Raw genomic sequence first — 22,725 nt, forward strand, 5'->3', positions numbered from 1 at the left:
CCTCCTCGTATAGTCATGAAACTGTACTTACCTCCCCATATAGCCATGAAACTGTACTTACCTTCCCGTATAGTCATGAAACTGTACTTACCTCCCCGTATATACATGAAACTGTACTTACCTCCCCGTATAGTCATGCCACTGTACTTAACTCGGTCATGAAACTGTACTTACCTCCCCGTATAGTCATGACAGTGTACTTACCTCGACGCAGTCATGAAACTACTTAACTCCCCGTATAGTCATGAAACTGTACTTACCTCTCCGTATAGTCATCTATTCACTATTTTGACTTCGTAAAGCCCAGTAGCATTTGCACAGTCAAGATCCATCTGACATAATTCTACACTATATAACCTATATAGCCATATAGTGAAAGTTCACTTTAGTTCTTTCGTGGGATCGCTGAATTTGCGTGCGTAGAAATGTGCGTTTCAACGAAAATGCCGAAATCTAGAAACACGAGTCACTGCCTTTCCCAAGACACATCGTGGTCAACGATTAAAATAACGCGTGAATGTATTCCCAACCTCTGCACATTACGTTGGTGTGTGTGTTTATGCCGCAAATCGCCCCCCCCCCCCCGAAATAAAACTCCTACCTGAGGATTTAACCGTAAACGTTTCTGTAGAAAGGTCCAATCTGAAAATATCACAGTGGTGGCCACTTAAAGAACTCACCGTACTATTTCAGTTCTTTTAGTAAACCTATAAACATCGTTGATGACAGCTTCTGTGTAGAGAAAACCACATGACCCGAGTCATTTTCTTGTTCTACATAAGCTTAAAATGTGTGCTTATACCACACCTTATAGTCAGATACGGATTTCAATAGTGTTCCAAACTCAAGTCTGTAAAGGACTGAAATTCATTTTTTTTTTATAAAAAAAAAAACAAACAATAAAACAATGTTTCTTTTTTCAGTAACAACTAGGAGATGCTCCCAAAGATTCTTTAAACTCCAATCTACCTGTCATTATCAGCCAATCCTTGCCAGCCAAACCTAGCTGTACAGCCACCGTAGTTCGTCCCCTAATCATATTACCATAAATATCCAATGTTTTGGACAAATCTGATTTGTGAAATGTAACTGTGATAATTCCACTTTTTATTTTATAGTGGTCTCTATATCCCGGTGGTAGAGCAATAGTCCTGTAAGATAGGGCTCTGGGTTTGAGACCCAGTGGTGGCCGAATCTACTGCCATCCGATACAGCAATATCAGACTCTACACATCACCTTCGTCTATTACCGTATTTGTGCTGATTATGACTAATGCTGTATTAACAGTATTATCCAATCGAAGTCTGCTCAGTAAACACAAAGTGATTAAGAAATCAAAACATCTTGAAATGCTGTTAAACATACGTCAAGGAACCGCTGTCACGTTATAACTATTATCATTTTGCAAGTTATTGCCTGGGATGAGGAGAAAACAAGATATCAGTGCTTCTAATTATTCCTCAAATTAGGAAAATCGCATCCATTTACTGTTAGTCGTTCAAGTTACCTTATTCTGATGTTGCTTTTATTAGATTTAGTAATACTGTAATACAACAGAAATTTGAAACTGATATACTCGGAACAGATTTGAAGTTTCTCTAATTCTTTGATGACAATCGTAAGCTGACTTTTTCTCTGAGATGCATTATACGAATCTATTGTGTTTACAAGCATGCATAATAAAGTTCTGAGCAACGTAGGCTGCAATTTTCATATATAACTATTAACAACATACCTCAGTTACTGAGCTGACAAGAAACTCTGGAGAAATCCATGTTCGATAGCAAATAACTTGGTCTTAAGGAGTCGTCCCATATCCACCAGAATGTGTGCATCATACGTTAGTGGTTGTGACTTTCATTAAATTCCATTACAATAAGCCCGACGATGCGGAAGACATGGAACCCGGTCTGGGTCACCATGTTATCTTCGTGTATTCGCTCGCATTGATGCGAAGTTATGATGGCGACGATGCAATGTAACTATAGCGATGATACTATGGTGAAAGTGCGATGTGAATGTGTGAAGGGAAAAATATATTTCATTATTAGCACCCGTTTCATTGGAATATAAAACCACTTAAGAAATGTAGTGTTGATTTTATTAAGTCATTGTCCATTTTTTTTAAACATATATCCAGGCTGATAACATTTGGTGAATTTTCCGGATCACGTGGTTCTTTCCGCGCCATAAGCTCTATATCGTCAAGGGGAGTTTTACGGTGGAGCTCCAACGTCAAAACTTCAGTTAGACCGATTTTAAGCGGGGAGCGATTTTAAGTGAGGAGCGATTTTAAGCGGAAAGCGATTTTAAATGGGGAGCGATTTTAAACGGGGAGCGATTTTCGATGGAACGTAGCTTCTATCTTCCTTACTAGAGTTACGTCATTGTAGTTCTAAACTACGTACCCAACACTAAAACCATGACTTAAGAAATAAAAAAATAAAAAAGGCAAAAGAAAACAAAACAGAAATACTCTGGTTTGATTAGAGCGGTGTAGTTCATCCAGGTAAGGTGAACTTAAATTTTTTATTTTTCTATAACAAACGGTCAGAACATCAATTTAGACAAAAACAGAAATTTTCTTTGCAAAATGTCGTGCTAATTAAGATCCGTTAAAATGTGTGTTCAACACTTGGATATTTGTCCAACTGTCATTAAGTATATTTGATCAGAATACTTTTTTCTCTGAAAATATATTTTGAGCGGTTTGGATCGTTAGTCTTATCTTGACACTGACAGGCATGGAATTCTTGTCCAACATAATTACTCTAATCTCAATACTGACACCCATAACTACATTTACTTTCTTAAGCATCTAATTCGGTTGAGTCGCTTAATTGGTGAACAAATGTGAATGAGGTGGTACAAAATAGTTAACGATAAAACATTTATTCAGCTTTTTATTTTGATTACGGGGCATATAATTCTCGAAACGTGTCGTGCAGAATTTTTCTATTATTAACTTTTTTTTATTGCCGCTGCTATGAGCGAAGGGATTAATTTATTCATGCACTGAAACTCGAGCCATGAATCTTAACTAATGAACATTGTTTTGTTAATTGTGGATGCAATGACACAACGGATCAGTTGGTAGATGAGTCCCTCCTAGAATTGTCCGCGTTATGTGCGTTTGAAACAAATAAATGATTAGACTATAGTCTCAAAACCAAGGATTATACGGTAGTTTGTCTGTACTGTTCGATAATACGGTAGTGTATCCGTGCTATTCGATAATACGGTAGTTTATCTAAACCACTCGAACATACCGGTACTATATCTGTATTATTTTGATAATACGGTAGTTTATCTGTACTATTCAGTAAAACGGTAGTTTATCTCCACCATTCCGTAATACGTAGTTTACCTGTTGCATTCCCACTACAGATTTTCTGTGTGCATTCCATTGATGTGTTCAACTGTAGGATGAGAAAAAGATCTACTCTTCTGCGTAAATATAATGTCTCATATAAGTATATTTACCATCTTGATATGTTGACGTTAAACAGATAGCATGTACTGAGAAAAAGAATGATATATATTTATTTAAATAATAAACTAAATGAATCAGGTGAATATGTAAAAATGTATTCATTAAGTCTACATGCATTGGAAAACTGATGACATGATCAAAGACCTACCTATCTACCCACCGACCAGTCTACCTATCTACCAATCGTACTATATAGCCATATACCAATCGAACGATCTACCTATCAACCAATCTACATATCTACCAATCTATATATCTACCTATCTTACTATATACCTATATACCAATATACTAATCTACCCACCTACTGATATACCTATCTACCAATCTACATATCTACCAATCTACCTTTCACCAAACTACCTACCTAACTAGCCATGTATTATCCATCCTACTTTTAGCTCGATTTACTAGCTTGTTGTTGTTGTGGGGTTTAACGCCATATTTCAGCACACGATGGGCTTTACATGGCGGCCAGTATTAACTAGCCATGTATCCTTCCTACTTTTAGCTCGATTTACTAGCTGACTGGCTAGATAGATTGTTAAACAGATGTAAACTTGTATGTTGTAAAACAAAATATCCGAGTCTTACGGGTTCGTGTACTGAACTGGAAGACTTGGTAGGACGTGGAGGACATTGCACGGCCATGTCGCGTGCTTTCCAACTGTTTGAAGACCCATCTTGAGAGTTATTTAAAAACAATTTAAGAAACGATTTTCAGTGAGTCCATATCTATCTAATGTATATCTCTGTATCATTCTAATTATGTCTTATGACTTAGGTCAACAATAAAAAATAGGAATGACACAACTGATAAACACAATGTAAATTGGGTGTGTTCGATTATGTCAAGAAAATGTTGTTTCAGATAAATAACGGAATAGATCACATATAACGCTTCAAATACTTTCTTCGAGCTAAATTTGATCAAGGTCTCTTCGACCTAGTTTACTAAATACAAAACAAACAAAACTTACATGTAGGATATTTAAACAGGAGATTCTGGCTCACAGGCCACAAAACTCCCGAATTCAACAATGTATCTGTTCTGACAGTTAAAAAGTCCATAACCATGACCAAAAATATATGACACGACTTTAATTACCGATGGTAAATTTAATAGATATTTAACAATCATTTTACAAGGGAATACATGTATGAATCTGCTATTTCTTTTTTTTGTGATTTGACTTAAAGGTAATGTAAGAATACTTCGCCGAAATAAAATTTAAAACAAAAACATTATTGACTTTTACCTGATATATGGATGCACCAAACTAATTTTCTTGTCATTGTTTTCTTATAAAGAAACATGTCTTTGCCTTTCTGAACTCAGCATCAACTAATGAACCAATTGTAGCCACGACAGCAATATTCTCGAAGTTTGCTTGAAAATTTTGTACCTTATGCTGGTTGTTTGCTCGACCCTATTATCAATCATTGAATAATTATTGACCGGGAGTTCTGTTTCCAGCCAACGACAGAAATTCTTCAGTTCAGAGGCGACGTTAAGCGGGAACAAATCGAAAGTACGGTGGACTAATTTTGTAGACATAGCTGTCGTAACAGACGCTGTAGACTTCGTGATTACAGAACAACTCTAGTGACAAGCGCTTGAGAAGAAATAATTGTTCCAATCATTTGTAGGTGGGTGAGCTAAGAGATTTAGGGCGCAAGTCTTAGCGGCGAGTTGCACATGTAAAAGTAATATCTGCGGCTGCCACTGCTGCTGCTACCACCTTCAATGCTATTTATATGGAAAATCTCGTGTTACTAGTGGCTATATGTACATGTTATTTGTAGCCCGTAAAGAAATTCATCTCAAGTCAGCAACACAGCGATTTCTTCATAATTCGGTGCTCCATTAACAGTACGATTCATGTGTTGTATAGGAATATGACTGGATTCAAATTATGGGCAAACGGAACAGTAAATTGAAGATTGAAGAGGTTGAGGAACTCAAGAGAAAAACTTACTGTAAGTATTGAAATTTCCATGTATGTTTAGTACACTCTCTCCGTCTTTCACTTTCAGAATGTCACGTTACTTAAATTGATTGAATCGGTAAATCAGCGTCTATGCAAAGAATTCTCTCTCCCTCTCTCTCTGTCTGTCTGTCTGCCTGTCTGTCTCTTTCTCTCTCTTGGGGTTGGAGTTACGCAGGTGTATGTGCATTAGAATAAAACAAATGAAACCCCAATTACGTAAATTAACTTAAAATACAATAATCCAGTTTTCAATGGAAAGAAATTCACAGCATAAATTAAGTATTTACTGTTAACACGAAATAATTAACACCTATCCCTGCAGTGTGTCACGTGGCTGAATTATCTAGCACGTGCTACTAATATTGATCGAATAAAGAGGTTGCCTTTGATCTAATTAGATACGGTTTGTAGTTTTAAAAAAAGTACTGAAGTGTACAAAACTATTATAGCATAAGTATATTTTGAAGGTATCATATTTAATACTCTGTCTTGTACTATAGTTGTCAAGGATACATTTCAGAGATCAAGATAAAAATTTGATAATATTACAACTAAATCAGATGCAACACAGTCAGTTTACCATGATCTGAAATAGACCGATTCACACACAGAATACAGTCAGTTTACCACAATCTAAAATAGACCAATTCGCGCACAGAATACAGTCAGGTTACCATGATCTGAAATAGACCGATTCACACAAATAATACAGTCAGTTTGCCATGATTCTGAACTACCCAATTCCCGTACAGAATACAGTTACCCAGGATATGAACTGCCCCAATTCACACATAATACAACCTGGTTGCTATTATCTGAACTACATCAATTCACGCACAGGATGCAACCAGTTTACCATGATCTGAACGAAACCAATTCACACACAGAATACAGTCAGTTTACCATGATCTGAACTTCATTCACACACAGAATACAGTCAGTTTACCATGATCTGAAATATCCCAATTTACGCAAAGAATACAGCCTGTTTACCATGATCTGAACTATTCCAGTTCATGCACATAATGCACGGAATACAACCAATTTATCATGATCAGAGCTATCCCATTTCACACACAGAATACAGCCAGTTTACCATGATCTGAAATAAGCCAATTCGCACACAGAATACAGCCAGTTTACCATGATTTGAACTACATTTACGCAAAGAATACTGCCTGTTTACCATGATCTGAACTATTCCAATTCATGCACATAATACAGCCGTTTACCATGAACCAATTCGCACACATAATACATTCAGTTTACCATGATCTGAAAAACTACATTCTCACACAGAATACAGCCAGCTAACCACCACAGTTCCCCCATAGAATGCAACCAGTTTGTCATGACGTGTACTACACCAATTCACATAAAGAATACAGCCAGTTTATCATGACGTGAACAATACCGATTCACGCACAAAATACATTCCTCTTGATTCTCGTTGTCATCCAAATATTAGAAAAGAGCAACATAACTTTCATTGCAAGCCGATATCCACTATTGTTTAGGTAGGCTATTGCTTCGTGTGGGCAAACATCCCAATAATGAACAAGTGTATCAATAATGGACATGTATATCGATAATGGACAAGTATATAGATAATAGAATTGGAAATTGAAATATAAATGTGTCCCTTAAAATTGAATTGTCCTTGATGGTCAGTTTTCTATATCACTCATCATATCTAGACAGCAATGCAGTGGTTTCTAATTCGTCAAAAGTTATTGATCTCCAGCTTTACTGTTTGTGCCACGCGTTCCAAGCACATTTATTTCCAATTAATGATTGCGACATTCTTCCCTTATATATATATATATATATATATATATATATATATATATATATATATATATATATTACTACGATGAGCTTGAGGAATAGTTTCACATTTAGACCAACAAATCACTGATCTGCGGCCTTACTGTTTGTGCCACGCGCCCAAATCAGGTTCACGTGCTGAGAACACGGACTGGCTAAATCAAGGTGGTTAACACCAGCACAATGACGATAACGATAATGGGAAATACGCGCTGGGCCAAAATGGTTATTGCGGGAGTCCCCTTGACCCCGCTCTGCTATTAGAGTCTGTTTTCAATGGGTCTTATATCGAGATATCTGACATAAGCATTGATATGAACTCGATTTTAAACAGTCTGAGCTTGTATCTGGATTTGTCTATGAGTTACCGGCCTAGGTTAGAAGTAAAACTATTGCTTTGATGCCTGGCACTTTAAGAACAATTTTGCCTTTTTTAAAAATAGATCAGAACTAATGAATACTAAATGATTTTAATTTAGAAATTGTGAGATCATATATATATATATATATATATATATATATATATATATATATATATATATATATATATATATATATATATATATATATTTTAGTCTTTTCCACTCTTAATGTACTCTCGATTTTCTTGCTAAAATATATAGATCATAGGTGGTGGTGGTGACTGGATGATTAATGGCACATTGTAGGACATTCCTAATTACAAAACTTTAAGTGGACGAAATCTACCGGAATTGAATTAAAAACCACAAAAAAAAAACAGAACGCTTTTCAGTGTAACCTAACATCATTTTGCGAATACGTAAAATTACAATGAAATATGAAAATCTAGTTAAGGATGAAGGTAATGTAGTTGACTACGCAATAAGCTTCTGAGTTTCTTAATGAAAGAATTAACGTGGTTATTTTTTTTAAGGATCCAGGTGACGGGTTGAAATTGTAAATATTTTTACATGTTTTATCGACTGCTTTCCAAATGCATCAGGTTGACCGTGGTTGCATGCCTCTGGACGTTCTAATAGAGTCCATGGTATAAAACTAAAACGCAATCGCTTTAAACAAATTTAATGATTATAGGTATGGTTGACGTCATGATTGTATAATGATTATAGGTATGGTTGACGTCATGATTGTATAATGATTATAGGCATGGTTGACGTCATGATTGTATAATGATTATAGGTATGGTTGACGTCATGATTGTATAATGATTATAGGTATGGTTGACGTCATGATTGTATAATGATTATAGGTATGGTTGACGTCATGATTGTATAATGATTATAGGTATGGTTGACGTCATGATTCTATAAATGGAATAACTAGAACAATGACGGTAAGAGATAGGGTAAGTTCTCACGCGTCTCGTTTCAAAAGCACTTGTCAGTTTAACTGGTAGTGCTTTTCAACGAAAAATTTCCATTACTAATAGTAAAGTCTGTTTTCACATTGTTATAGTTCATTATAATTCCTTTTTAAATTAAAGTACCTTGATTTTTCAGTGATTATTTGTTGGGTTTTTTTGTCGATTTAGTTTTATTTTAATATTTTGGGAGGCACGCCCTTGACCTTTAGCTATTATAAGCATTTATATGCCGCGTCAGCATTAAGAAAATGTCGTTAGCGGTTTATTACTAGAGTAGATGTTTGAAATAATGATTATAACCAATTTAAATGAAGGAAGCAACATGTTTTACTTACATTCAAATAATGTTCATGTATTTTACTCTTACCTTTCCCATCTCAACGGCTTGGTCGTTTTCAATCTACATTGAACGTTTCAATGATTTTTAATGTCACGTGATCAGAGAAAAGGTCACGTGCTACACAGTTAATACATTCTGAGGCAAAGCTGGCAGATTAGTACAAAATATACAGAATGATGTCATTTTTCCCGTGCATATTACTTACGTGAATAAATAAGTCATTGTTTATATATCTCCACAAGTATTTGATTGTTTGTTGTATTCTGTTCATGTCTCGCATGTCAACATTACATTGACCGGGGTGTAAGTAAAATTTAGATGAGTTTGAGATTTCTCTTTATTATAAAAGTGCCACATATTCAAACATTTTCACCAGAAAATTTGCCACCGCTTTTAAATCATCCCTGCTTTTCTCATTGCCACCTGACTGTAGCCAGAACTTTAAATGAAACGTACAAATTTTTGATATGTTCTGTTCTTCTCCATCATTTGAAATCTCTATAATCTTCACTCTGCTACGTTTTCAGAATAAACACCCCAAAAATGTCATCCTGTACCGCGTCTCTAATCTTGGCAATTTTCGTCACGCAACAAGCAATTATACTGACAGCAGTTTATGCTCTTCATCGCTAAAAGCAGGGATGGGAATGTAAAGTCGTTTGCGCTAGCAGGAGAATGGAGTGAATAGAAGAATTCATTAAACAACAAAACAACATTGTTGGTGTTCACTGAGAACTCCTGTAATATGTTTCGTGCAATAAATTGGCAACTTGCGTCAAATGCAAATCTGTGTAATGACCCATCTCATTTCCTGAATTCCTAAAGTGCGTTTCACAATCAAACCAGCTCTTTAATTAAATGCCAGAAGGGAATTAATGCGGTCAGTTTTTGCGTCTTGCGCAGCTCATAGATTTGTAGAGGCAACATGCAGGAAGACATTTGATTGAAGCTATTCCATTTAATATCGTAGCCATCTTCGAAATTATGGAGTTGTAAGAAGGTGGGTCATTTGGATCACTAATCGGCATTTCCTACCATCCTGATATGACAAGGAACAGACTCAGCAGGCTTGATAGACAAGAAGTCACTAATAGCGTGTGGATGTTGTTACTTTTTAAGCGATATGCCCGTAGGTCAAGGGTCATGGATTACTTGCAGTAACCCTTTCATTTCCTATTACCAGGAGGTTTAAAATCTGCGTTCCTTTAAACATAATTAGAAGCAATAGACGTATGTGATATGAAATTACATAAGAACTATTGTCCGGTACTGTAACACGCGCGTGACTGACATTATAACGTTTAGCGAATTGAAACCTCCAGGTGGCATTTAAAAAAAGAAAAGAAAGCCAGTTCTTGTTTTCTTTGTAATCTTTAAGTAAATTAAGTAATGGAACATGTGATTGTGTGACTGACACTCCTTGTTTTCTCTAAACGTCTTATCTAAATTATTTAATAAAATATGTATTTCTCTTGACCTTATATGGATAAACCCATAGAGAATATTTTTATAGGATCGGAAGAAATGATTAATGATTAAATACCAGTAATTATGATATTTGAATGAATTATATTAAAATCGTCCTCTTAGATCAATACAAAAGAAAATGGTTATTTACTTTAGAAAACCACAGAACTATTTTGTTTTAATACTATAGGTGTCCAGTCGAAAGACAATTTAGTAAAACTGCCCAAAATGTGCCCTTATATTTTTTTTTTAAGTTAGAACTGTAAACTATAACTGTTGAAATCAGTAAATGTAATAAATTCTATATTAAGATAGGACGTGTACCAAATGACAAATATTAATTGTGGATGTCCATTACTTCTTGGCGTGTGATTTTTGCTAGGGGCCATAGTGACTTTGATTGACAAACACGATTACGTACGTCCTAATATTCTGAAATTTCAACTCTTAATGAAATATACAAATAAAATAATAACGAAAGACGCAAGCATGTGTATGCACTTTAATACACCACGTGTATGTGCTATATGTAAATAGGACTCACTTAATATAATGGTTAACGCCATTTTTCAGCACAAGATAGGCTAAAAAGTACGGCTAATATAACTAGTGGAGTGTGTGTGTGTGTGTGTGTGCGCGCGCGTGTGTGTGTGTGATTAGGATTTTTAACGTAGCTTTAACAGTTTTTCAGTCATATTGCAACCATATCGGCAGTGTGGCAGTTTATCATAATGTCTAGCACTGGGGCAACATGCCACAAACATGTATCATGATGTCCCACCCAGTCACATTATCCTGACAGCAGGCCGACGAGTCCTAACACTAACTCTTAATGCTGATCGCCAAGCGAGGCAGCTGTTAGTACCATTTTTGTAAGTCTTCGGTATGACTCAGCAGGGGTTCGAACCCACGACCTCCCGCTTCCGAGACGGACGTTCTAAACACTAGGCCGCCGAAGCCGTCTATAACTGGTGGAGGAAGAACCCAGGAAAACCCCGGGAAGAACCACCGACCCACACAAACTGCTGGCAAGCTTCCGCACGTACCCACGTTAGCCGAGCCTGGGACTCGAACCCACTCAGACAGAGGTGAGATGGCAGTGATCCGTAACGATGAGCGCTTTACTCGGCCACTCGGGGCCCCCATACAATGTTGTAAAGACAAAGCTACGCTTACTTCATGCTACTGTGCAAAGACACAAATCTCAACATTCTCATTCAGTTGTGAAGCTATCTACACCCCAATCAACGATGTTGATATTTACACCACCTAAGCAATGATGTTCATATCTCTAAACCACAAAACAATTGTGTTGCTATTTACACCCCTCAGTCAATGGTGTTGACATCCAAATGTTGTAAATGACACTATGCTGAGAGAATGTCACTCAGAATCAATGTACATATTACAGCTTTGTTGATAACGTGCAATCAGAAAGGTAATTTATTTGTTGGTATTATGCAAAGATTAATGTTGCCTCAAAATCGGTAGGAAAAAGCTGTGCAAAGCACGTAGGGAGAAATGCTTCTGAGAAAGGCTAAATATTTTTGGTTCAGTTTAGTCCAAATACATTTTATTCCCATAACGTTGTATGCCAACAAATGATTGAAACATATTCATGGGATCCTGCTAATTTTCTCTCCATTACGAAATACATTTTGAATGGCAGGTAGAAGATAATCAAGCGAGTTGTGTACGCGGTATAATGCACATAATACATTTACTCCAATCTTGGTATTTATCTAATGCTAGTTTAATTTGTCTGAATAAAATAAATCTCTCTTAAGCATTCTGTAAACAGTACATGTTCATTTGATATGAAACATTCAGATAGCCGTTAAAAAGCTCAACATAATTTATTACCTTTAAATGGGAATATTACCAACGTTGAGGAGAGTGAAGTTTGCAATAAAATGCATCGATTTCCATTCATTGAGTAGATGATCTTGATGCTTTAATCAGTTTTATTTTTCTTCTTCTTCCATACAACACTTGATGACTCTTTTCTTCTCCATCATTCCCGGACGAAAGACTGGTTTACACTGTTCTTAGTGAGTTGATATGAATGACATGAAATATACAATTGTGTCTTGCTGGCTTACCTCTGTATCAATTCGCGCGTAAACCAATATGACAACACCTGTCAATATCCAGACAGTATCACAAAAAAACATGCCAATAATCAGACAAATTTAACAGCAACACCTGCTAATAATCAGTCAAAATAAAAGTTTACTTTGATTCAGTCTGTGAATAAGAGCATGATGTTTGTCAAGCCACTGATATCTCCATAACAGTTTAAGAAGTGCGATTTCTTGGTACGTCGATTTTATCATGTAAGACTAGACGACTTAGAGAGAAAAAAAAACTACGAGAAAGTAGGCATAAACCATTGCATTTCTGTTACAGTCTGATTGTAGTAATATCACAAACCATTGCATTTATGTTAGTCTGATTGTAGTAATATCACAAACCATTGCATTTATGTTAGTCTGATTGTAGTAATATCATAAACCATTGCATTTCTGTTACAGTCTGATTGTAGTAATATCATAAACCATTGCATTTCTGTTACAGTCTGATTGTAGTAATATCACAAACCATTGCATTTATGTTAGTCTGATTGTAGTAATATCATAAACCATTGCATTTCTGTTACAGTCTGATTGTAGTAATATCATAAACCATTGCATTTCTGTTACAGTCTGATTGTAATGATATCATAAACCATTGCATTTCTGTTACAGTCTGATTGTAGTAATATCATAAACTATTGCATTTCTGTTACAGTCTGATTGTAGTAATATCATAAACCATTGCATTTCTGTTACAGTCTGATTGTAGTAATATCATAAACTATTGCATTTCTGTTACAGTCTGATTGTAGTAATATCATAAATCATTGCATTTCTGTTACAGTCTGACTGTAATGATATCATAAACCATTGCATTTCTGGTACAGTCTGATTATAGTAATATCATAAACCATTGCATTTCTGGTACAGTCTGATTGCAGTAATATCATGAAATGGCGTATTTTTATTTTATAAATCTATGAAGCTCGCAAACAGTACACGCAGACTGACCTCGCTCTATATTATATTATGTTATATTATATTATATTATATTATATTATATTATATTATATTATATTATATTATATTATGTTATATTATATTATATTATATTATGTTATATTATATTATATTATATTATATTATATTATATTATATTATATTATATTATATTATATTATATTATATTATATTATATTTCGCACGATACATTTCCTTTTACATGCTGCCCTTTTCCTCTTCTTTAAAAGAGTTTATCACAGGGTTTTAGCGATAGCTACCTCTCAATATCATGGAATTCCTTTTCTATGGTAGAACAAAATTAGCATACCTAGCATACCTCAAAGGTAGAGAATATATGGGTCGTACAAAGAGCTACTGTTTTTTCATTATCTCCTGTCGTATACGTCGTTTTTCATGAGAGCAAACGCTTAAGGTTTGCTTTAGTGTGGTCTTCCACTTACTGTAATTTGGATACATGTAGTTTCTGTGCGGAAAATACTACCACCACTTTTTCAACCTATTAGGAGAAGCGGTAAATGAAATGAACCGTGAAAACCTTGGTGTAGCTGACGTTTTAGCACGGTTCTGTGTGTACAAGGAAAACTTGCTTAGTATCCGTATATGCAAGGTTGGTGATGACGTGCAACCTACATCAATTTAAAGATAATTAACCAAATTTGTATGCAAAATGAAAATAAAAACATAGATTACAATCAAACATTCAGTGTTTGATTTGTTGGTTGGTTTTAACGGCACCATTTAGCGGCCAGATCATTCCTAAAAGTGGAGCTAAGGGCCTTTCTCAAGAACACACAGTCAACCGACTAAGGCTTGCCTTGATGGGTATCAAACCCGCGACCCCTGTATTACGAGTTCAGCTAACTGAGCTACCGTGGCGCCCACGATAGAAGTTACTTGTTCCTGATACATTGCATTCTATTTTTGGTTACATTTTTCCACACGATAAATAAAAACAAACAAAATACAAAAAAGTACCAGACCAATAAAATACCAATACATTATAGCTCTGCAGAATATTGTTTCTCTTTGCCAGAACAGTTTTTGCTGACTAGGGAACTCGCAGCACAAGAACTGTGGAAAGCCTATTTTCTAGAACAGAGAACCAATTTAACAAATTCCATAGTATTTTCAGCCATTTAATGAGACATATAAGTGACATGAATTTTCTGTTAAATACCATCAACAAGTTATGGAGACGGCATATTTCATAAATACCTATGTTGTTGAATAGTTTTCAGTTCTACTTTAAATTATGAAACGGTGTAATTACTGAATACATGTACCCACTGTTTCAGCACTTCAAAGAATTTATTGAGATTGGAACCTATCACCACATGTCCCATTCCATGCCGTAGTTATTCTTCAAATTTTAACTAATCAATATGAAAAAATGCGAAAATGTCCTTCCTTAGTTTTGAAGTGTTTTAGGATCCTTGATCTGGGGACCTGTAAGTGTACACCTGCCAAAGAATATTTCGAAGACGTATGTGTTTAAACAGCAATGCAGTTTCATTTTTGATTTTAAAGAGTAGAGCTATATATAAGGGTTGACAAGCAAGTTTCTCTGACATCTGCAAGACGAAAGAAACAAAAAAAAAAACAAAGATGGTGTTTGTATAATGGTTTTGCGCCATGTATGCTCCTGCCGGATGTAGTTGCTTTAAAGACGAATTCCAATCATGCATCATGCACCGGCTGATCTGGGTCTCTACCGTTTGTAAAGAATAATGAGTAAAACAAACAAAATATACCCTGATCTGAATGCTGCGGCGATCAGGATCTGTGTTGTTTCCAGTTTGACTCAACTTATAAACGAATATACAGTGTGGAAACGTTCATACTATGGAAGTCATTATTATTTGTACATGTATGTTGATGAAGGTTGGCTGATACAACTGGTGTATTTTTTGCGCAAGTATCAGTGATTTGAAGTCCCTCGGTATTTCGAAAATCTGGATCTCAAACATTTTCCCTTGCATTGTCCTAGTATTATACACGTATATTCTGTACCTATAGTAATATTTAAAGTCTAGGCAGCTGTACCGGTACTAAGGTGAACGTATGCAATTCTAATAAGCCTAAAATTATATTGAACAGTATAGTAGCTGATGGTGGAGTTTTAGCCGATCTGTGTAAAACGTTTCCATATCCTTCTATTTTTACTACAACTTTAGATATCTCTCTTTATCCATCCTTTACTCTTCCGTAGATTTGAAGATCTCAAGATCTCACTTATCTGTATCCATGTTTTTATCTAGATTTAGAGACCTCATGATGCCACTATTTCTTTTATTCGGATATATTGTGCTCTGTTAAATTTGTCAACTTGTTAGAGCATATTAAAAGGTAAATTCTTCTTCGCCCTCCCCCCACGTTCTCTCCCCCCCCCCATGAGCTATGGCGAAAATCTTATTTTCCCAGGCATTTAATCTGCCAAAAATGTTCAGAATACTAAATTATGACGCATAGTTAAATTGCGTCTTAACACGCAGAGTTGGGTTGCGTCTTGTTTGCTTTCGCAACATTTTGTTATTTAGTTCTCTTTTTATTGATTTATTGTCTACACCATTTCTAAATGGTATAATTTATGTACTTGTGATGTGCATTCATAATTATACAGTAAATGCATAATTAGTAATCCATCCTCTACGTCAATATCGATGTTATTCAGGCAAATACTAATTACGTGGAAAGGATAAAATTCAAGCACATTAAAATAAATATTCTCTTTGTGGCCAAGAACTGTTCCATGTTTTGCACATTGTACCTTGGGAGGATACAGTGACTAAATATCTATGAAAATATATAAAAGTATTTTATTTAGCTTCATTTTATCGACATATCTATCTATCTAATATATATATATATATATATATATATATATATATATATATATATATATATATATATATATATATATATATATATATATATATATATTGCGTTCTCAGGCGCAGAGTTATGTTGCGTCTTGTTTGCTTCCGCAACAGTTTGCTATTTCGTTATTATACGTTGTTATTATATATATATATATATATATATATATATATATATATATATATATATATATATATATATATATATATATATATATATATATATATATATATATTTTTATTAATTTTGTACTAGTGCCTATAGAAATGTTGCAGGAACCGAACCGGCCAGGTACATTGACTCTAATATCTTAAATGATAATCCATCTGGTTAGACTTAGAGGAGGTCCCGTGTTCGATTTCTTGTACGGCCCCGCATTTGTTTCACCCGTGACAGTTGACAAATTCAAGTGGATGATGATATGTGAGAAAATATTGCATCATTAAATTTTATATCATTCGTACTATCACTATAATTAATAATTTATTTTCTCTGTTTCTCATAATTTAGAAGCAGTTCCTTGTATTGACTGAAAGTCTCCAACGTTTTCGTGTTTCTTATTACTCTTTTTTGAGGTTTTGTTCGGAGGAAAAGTTTAAAATTTTAACTATGTGATGTCTTAACATTTTTTTGTAATAAATCTTACACATGATTTTGGAGGTTTCCACTAACACTATTCAAACTACAGTTTCTAAATGCTTTTCCCCATTATAAGTCTTGTGTTACATTTTCATCTGTTGTAAAGCTTGGAGGTTCTGCAACAGCTTTTTGTTGTTACCGATTTTCTTAGCATGTTTACAAGCTACGTTCAAAGATATGCTATTGATTTACTTAATCAGATCGATAGTGCCGTAACTCAAATATCCATTTGCGTTGACCACTTATTTGATTGAATCAGTTTCAACTATTTATCTGTTTTTTAGCATTCATAACCAGCTCGACGGAATGGAGTTCAAGCTCTTTTCTACCGGTACATGCAATATTTTCACTTGTTGCCTAATCAAGCTGTTATAGTATAAGCTTAAAAAGGCCATGAATGTATGGTTTGGGTTTTGTCATTTTGTAGCGTTTTGAAGTTTTATTGTACCAAGGCAGTAGAATAAGGGCAGACCATGCTGAATATCTACGTTGATCCTTTGGTGACAAGCGAATTCGCTCCCATTGGGTAACGAGTCCAACACCTGAGTCATCGCGATTCATGAAATATAAAGAATACATAAGATGACCAACCAAATATGATTAGACTGGTTAAATGCATATGTAAATTAGTTACAGGTAACCAGACAATATGTGATAGATTCACACATGGCCATCCATGGTGTATGTGCTACCTAAACTTTTAGAAATCACGCCATGCTTTAAAGCTCATGATCTGGAGAGTTAAAAAAAAAAAAAAAACAATTTGCGTCTAAATAGAGCTAGAGGACACACGGTACTAAATGTATGGAAAAATGGAAACCAGTCTGGAAACGAGTGAACGTGAAATACAGTATATATATGGGTTTAGCAGACCAGGATTTGTTAATAATCTAAGTTATTATTTTAGGATAAAGAATCGTTTGAGAGCTTATCCTATTTGTAACTGAAAACAAACAGAGACATTCTTTTATTGATGGAATTTCAGTCCTTTTACAGTCTTGAGTTTGGAACACTCATTATTGATATTAACACCTGGTTCTTTGGTGAGGAATTGAAAGCACGTGTTTCAAACACATATATGTCCAGAAAATGCCGCGGCTAATACACATTTCTCTACATCTATACTGACAAATATAGGTTTGATGACAAGTACTTAGAAATTTGAAGTTTTGAATTCTTAATATCATGGTGTTTGCATAGGTTAACTATGGGAACTGAATCAGTACCGTGAGTCTTGGAAGACGATTGGGTACTTAAAGAACGGAACAAGACAGAAAGAAAATAAGAAATCATCTGTTAATTCCTCTATAAAAAGAGTTGGAGAGAAACACGTTGAGGTTAAGGATGTACTTAACTTGTGTGTGTGTGTGTGTGTGTGTGTGTGTGTGTGTTTATCGGGGGTTTAAATATTTTTAAGTCAGCAACACAAGGTTTTCTGCACGAGCATTAGAAAGCAAACACATTTTCGTCAAGTATGATCACCACAATTTGATGTAAATTATTGGTTTTCTGTTGAACACAGCAATTTTGTTATGTTGTTACACGATATGGATAGATTTTATCAATATCATGGGTCATTTTCATTCTCTTTTTGTTGTCTTCTTCCTTGTTAAAGACGAGACGTAGAAGTGCGTTTGTTAACTAGTGCTCTTTTTTTTGACAACGGTACACTTGTTGTACATATATACCTGTCGCTATTGTATTTATTGAGAGCGTTACTCTTGTGGCAAATATACTTGTCGCTGTTGGTTTTGTTTGGACAGCGGTACACTTACGGCATATATCTACTTGTCGCTTTTGGCGTACATAATAGGTCGGGTTGACCAAAGGGCTTTAGCTACCAATGCGTTTTGAGTCCCTCAATTTGCGATATCACTAGTATCATGTGACGGAGAATTGCCTAAGTGATTTATTGTATGACCGCGGCATTCTTTCCAATTTTTAAATGATAACCCAGTTTTGTTATCCTGTGTTTCATATATGTTTCCTACTTCTCACTCCAAGTAACTTTTAAAAAAGTGAATGCATATGAAGCGAATGAAGCATATCATGTTCCACTGCCCGTGTCATCATTCTCTTGTTTCTTCCAACATCGTTATTAGTTTTGTCATCGGTACATATACACTAAAGACGTTGTCATTTATTTTGAAGATGATTAACTGTCGTCACCATTTTGCCACAAGTTTTGGTTCGTTTCAAAGGCACGGTGGAATGAGCTTATTGTTTATAGTTATCTCCCTTAGAACATAATTTAAATGTACTCCCTATGATGATGTTTTTTTAACAGTCTGACATGTAAATTTTATTGTTTCGTTATAACCTTTAACTTCTGAAGGATAATTCCAATTATTTCATCTGCTGAAGGAACATTGCAGTGAAAATGCAATATTTTTCGAACAACCCAACTTAAAAAATTTTAATTGAAAAATTACGTTGTTTTTGGACATATTAATATTGTGTTACAAAAGACTTATTTCTGCAGAGTTTGTAGCTGCTAACTATTGTTAAAATATGCCAAAATGAATATGAATAACTATACAACTAAATTCTGAATTCATCGGTAGAAAAAAGGTCAAGAAGGTTGAAGATTATTTTTTACTTTGCTATTATGAATGTTAACTTTACTGTTAACATATACGAGGAAAAGACAAATCTAATAAATTTTCAATATCTGCCCTTTCATTTATTTGGTTTTAAGGTTTAAAAAATTCTCTTTCACACACTTTGTAATTTAAATTGTCCGTTTGTGTCTTGTCGCAATTCATTTTTTCTTTCATTGTTGTTAGGCAGATTGGAACGATGCTCAATAGATACTAACTACTTGTCATTTTATTCGCTAAGTATCGATTTGGAAAATTTACTCTCTCATTGTAATCTAGATCTATTCGATCGCAGATTATATACAGCATCTGACGTCACTAATCAATGTCGTACTTGGTAACACCCATCCCTGAACCACTGGCCAAATTTAGAGCAGTGGTGTACTAGACATCAGAATACAGTAAAGATCAAATGTGAATGCCGCCACCGTTCAGTACGAATCCAGTGCGTTTTGCCCCCAACACCCCAAACTCCCAAGTGAAATATTCAAGTAGTCAGGAAAATAAACGCTTTACTTATATGTTTCAATGAATGAATGAATGAATGAATCAATGAATCAATGAATCAATGAATGAATGGATGAATGAATGGATGAATGAATGAATGAATGGATGAATGAATGAATGGATGGATGGATGAATGAATGAATGAATGAATGAATGAATGAATGGATGGATGAATGAATGAATGAATGAATGAATGAATGAATGACAAATATTTCTTATGATTACATTCGTTCCGAACCGTTCTAACATTCTCCCAGAAGGCAAATCCAACCCAACCTCAAAACCAGTTTTGTAGAATATATTCCTAATGAATTCCCATATAGGGCGGTCTAAGACCAGTGCTTTATATTAGCGCTATCTACATAAAATCACAGCATGGATGAATGGGCGTAATAGGATTTTGACAGCACTTCAAAATCTAAACAAGACTTAGATACAGGAGAACTTGTGTCATTTCCTGACATCTAATTATTAAATCCTGATCCGGGATTGACTACACGTTTGTTTCGACACTTTTAGGTCACAGAAAAGTTCAAAGAAAAATCGAAAAATGTATCAAAGTTTACAACTCTCCTTGTTTCTTATTTTGAGACAGATGTCGTAACTACGATATTGAGTATTCCGTTTGCGGTATTTTCTTATATTAACCATTAAGGCTGTAAGTTACATATAAGGCGAGTAGCAACGAAGTACTAACTGTATTAAGCCATTGACTCAAATATGTGAGATTTTGTTTTGGTTCGAAACTAAAAAAGAGCAGGCCCCACAACAAATCCATGTAAAAGAATGCGTTTTTTACACGCTTTTGGCGATAACGATATAGCTTGTACAGTGATAGACAAAAGTGATTGACAACGTCTGAAAAAGATGATGGCTATTCGTAAATAGAACTTCATTTCCCAAAATGCCACTCAGGACTTGATGCAAATTTCAAATTGCCACTCAGGATATTATGCAAATCTCAAAATGCCAATCAAGACTTGATGCAAAATCAACTTTCATCAGCTATCAATAGCACTCACAATGGTTAGTCCGTAAATGGATTTCATTTTATGGATCGTGAACTGATAAGTGCATTAAGAATTCGTTTTCATTCAGCAAGTAACGTGATATGAGATGTGACATCTATATGAAGTTGTGGCACGAAATGTGGAAGAAGAGTAACATTTATTAAAAATAATATTCGCTTATACTGTAAATAATTTAGAGTGGTTTTTTAATTATAATGTTATCATACCAGGGCTCTGTGTGCGTGTGCGCGCGCGCACGCGAGCGAGTGTGTGTGTGTGTGTGTTTGGGTGTCAGTTTCAAAGGATTTGTACATTCCCTTAAAATCATTAAGGATCTTCATTTCACGCTGTGTTATCCTTATCTAATCTATCTCGCATATGAATAATCGCTATCATTATTTTAGATCGTATTCATAAATTTTCATATATTCGGTTAAACATTGTTGATATAGTGAAACAGCACATTTTAATTCCTATCTTCAAATGATATAACATCATGTAGATTAAACTATTTTTATAATTTTCTCTCCTTGTTCTTGAAGATTTTTTAAAATAATTTTCTCTCCTTGTTCTTAAAGATCTATGAATGTGCGACATATTGATGAAACTATAATTTTTTCTCTTTGCTCTCGAAGATCTGAGCATGTGCGACATAAGGCCCTTTTTGTCAGTATTCATAAACATGCATTAATCATTTTAACTAATTAATTATGGGTAATTATGTAACTAACACATTAAAAATTGTGTTAGACGCTAGTATGCTTGTATATTAGATTTGTACCTAAATACGAAGTTCAGCCCAATATCCAAAAGATGAGATGACATTCTCAACCATAATGTTTCTATCACGTTCATGGTAACACTTAATGACACTGCAGACAGCTTGTAATGATATACATTATAATTTACTACATTCAAGGATGGTTCTCAATAAAACATAATAAAGTTTTTATTCAAATCTAATGGACTTATGTTCCTTTTTGGAAAAATGCACTTTCAAAGTGAGTTATTAATCTTGTTTTGGGAGTTGTCCAGGAAGCCATTAGTCCAGCATTATTTTTCACATACTGTAGTCGTAAAATTCGGAGGATATAAAATATTACCACTTGAAGGAATTATTGATTAAACCAATCAATTATTTCATTTGCATTGTTTTTATAATTTTAAAAACTAATTTCACTCTTTCAGTATATATATATATATATATATATATAGAGAGAGAGAGAGAGAGAGAGAGAGAGAGATACAGTGCCGCACTTAGGCATAAGCTAAACATGCTACAGCATAGGGCCTCACAGTCTGAACTCGTAATCCGAAGGAGCCTCTCAAATGTATTTAATATCAAATATGGCCTATATGGCGTCCCATAGCTTAGGGCCTCGCTATGTCTAACATCCGGCACTGGTTCTTGTGATGGTGGTGATGGAAATAATTATAGATGAATTTAGTAACGATCTATATCAGGCAATATATATATATATATATATATATATATATATATATATATATATATATATATATATATATATA

At 34.7% G+C, this 22,725-nt stretch overlaps 1 protein-coding gene across 1 annotated transcript in view; it reads left to right on the forward strand.

Moving 5' to 3' along the window:
- The first annotated feature begins 5,045 nt into the window (after nt 1-5,045).
- Nucleotides 5,046-22,725, forward strand: part of LOC149779152 (neuronal calcium sensor 1-like) — a 161,085-nt gene continuing 143,405 nt past the window's right edge. The window contains exon 1 of the mRNA XM_089939712.1: nt 5,046-5,474. Within this exon, the coding sequence (XP_089795838.1) occupies nt 5,411-5,474 (64 nt within the window). The 5' untranslated portion in view covers nt 5,046-5,410. The remainder of the gene's footprint in view (nt 5,475-22,725) is intronic.

Source organism: Sinohyriopsis cumingii, chromosome 17, assembly GCF_028554795.1.
Source record: "Sinohyriopsis cumingii isolate HCF-2022 chromosome 17, ASM2855479v2, whole genome shotgun sequence".
NCBI lineage: Eukaryota > Metazoa > Mollusca > Bivalvia > Unionida > Unionidae > Sinohyriopsis > Sinohyriopsis cumingii.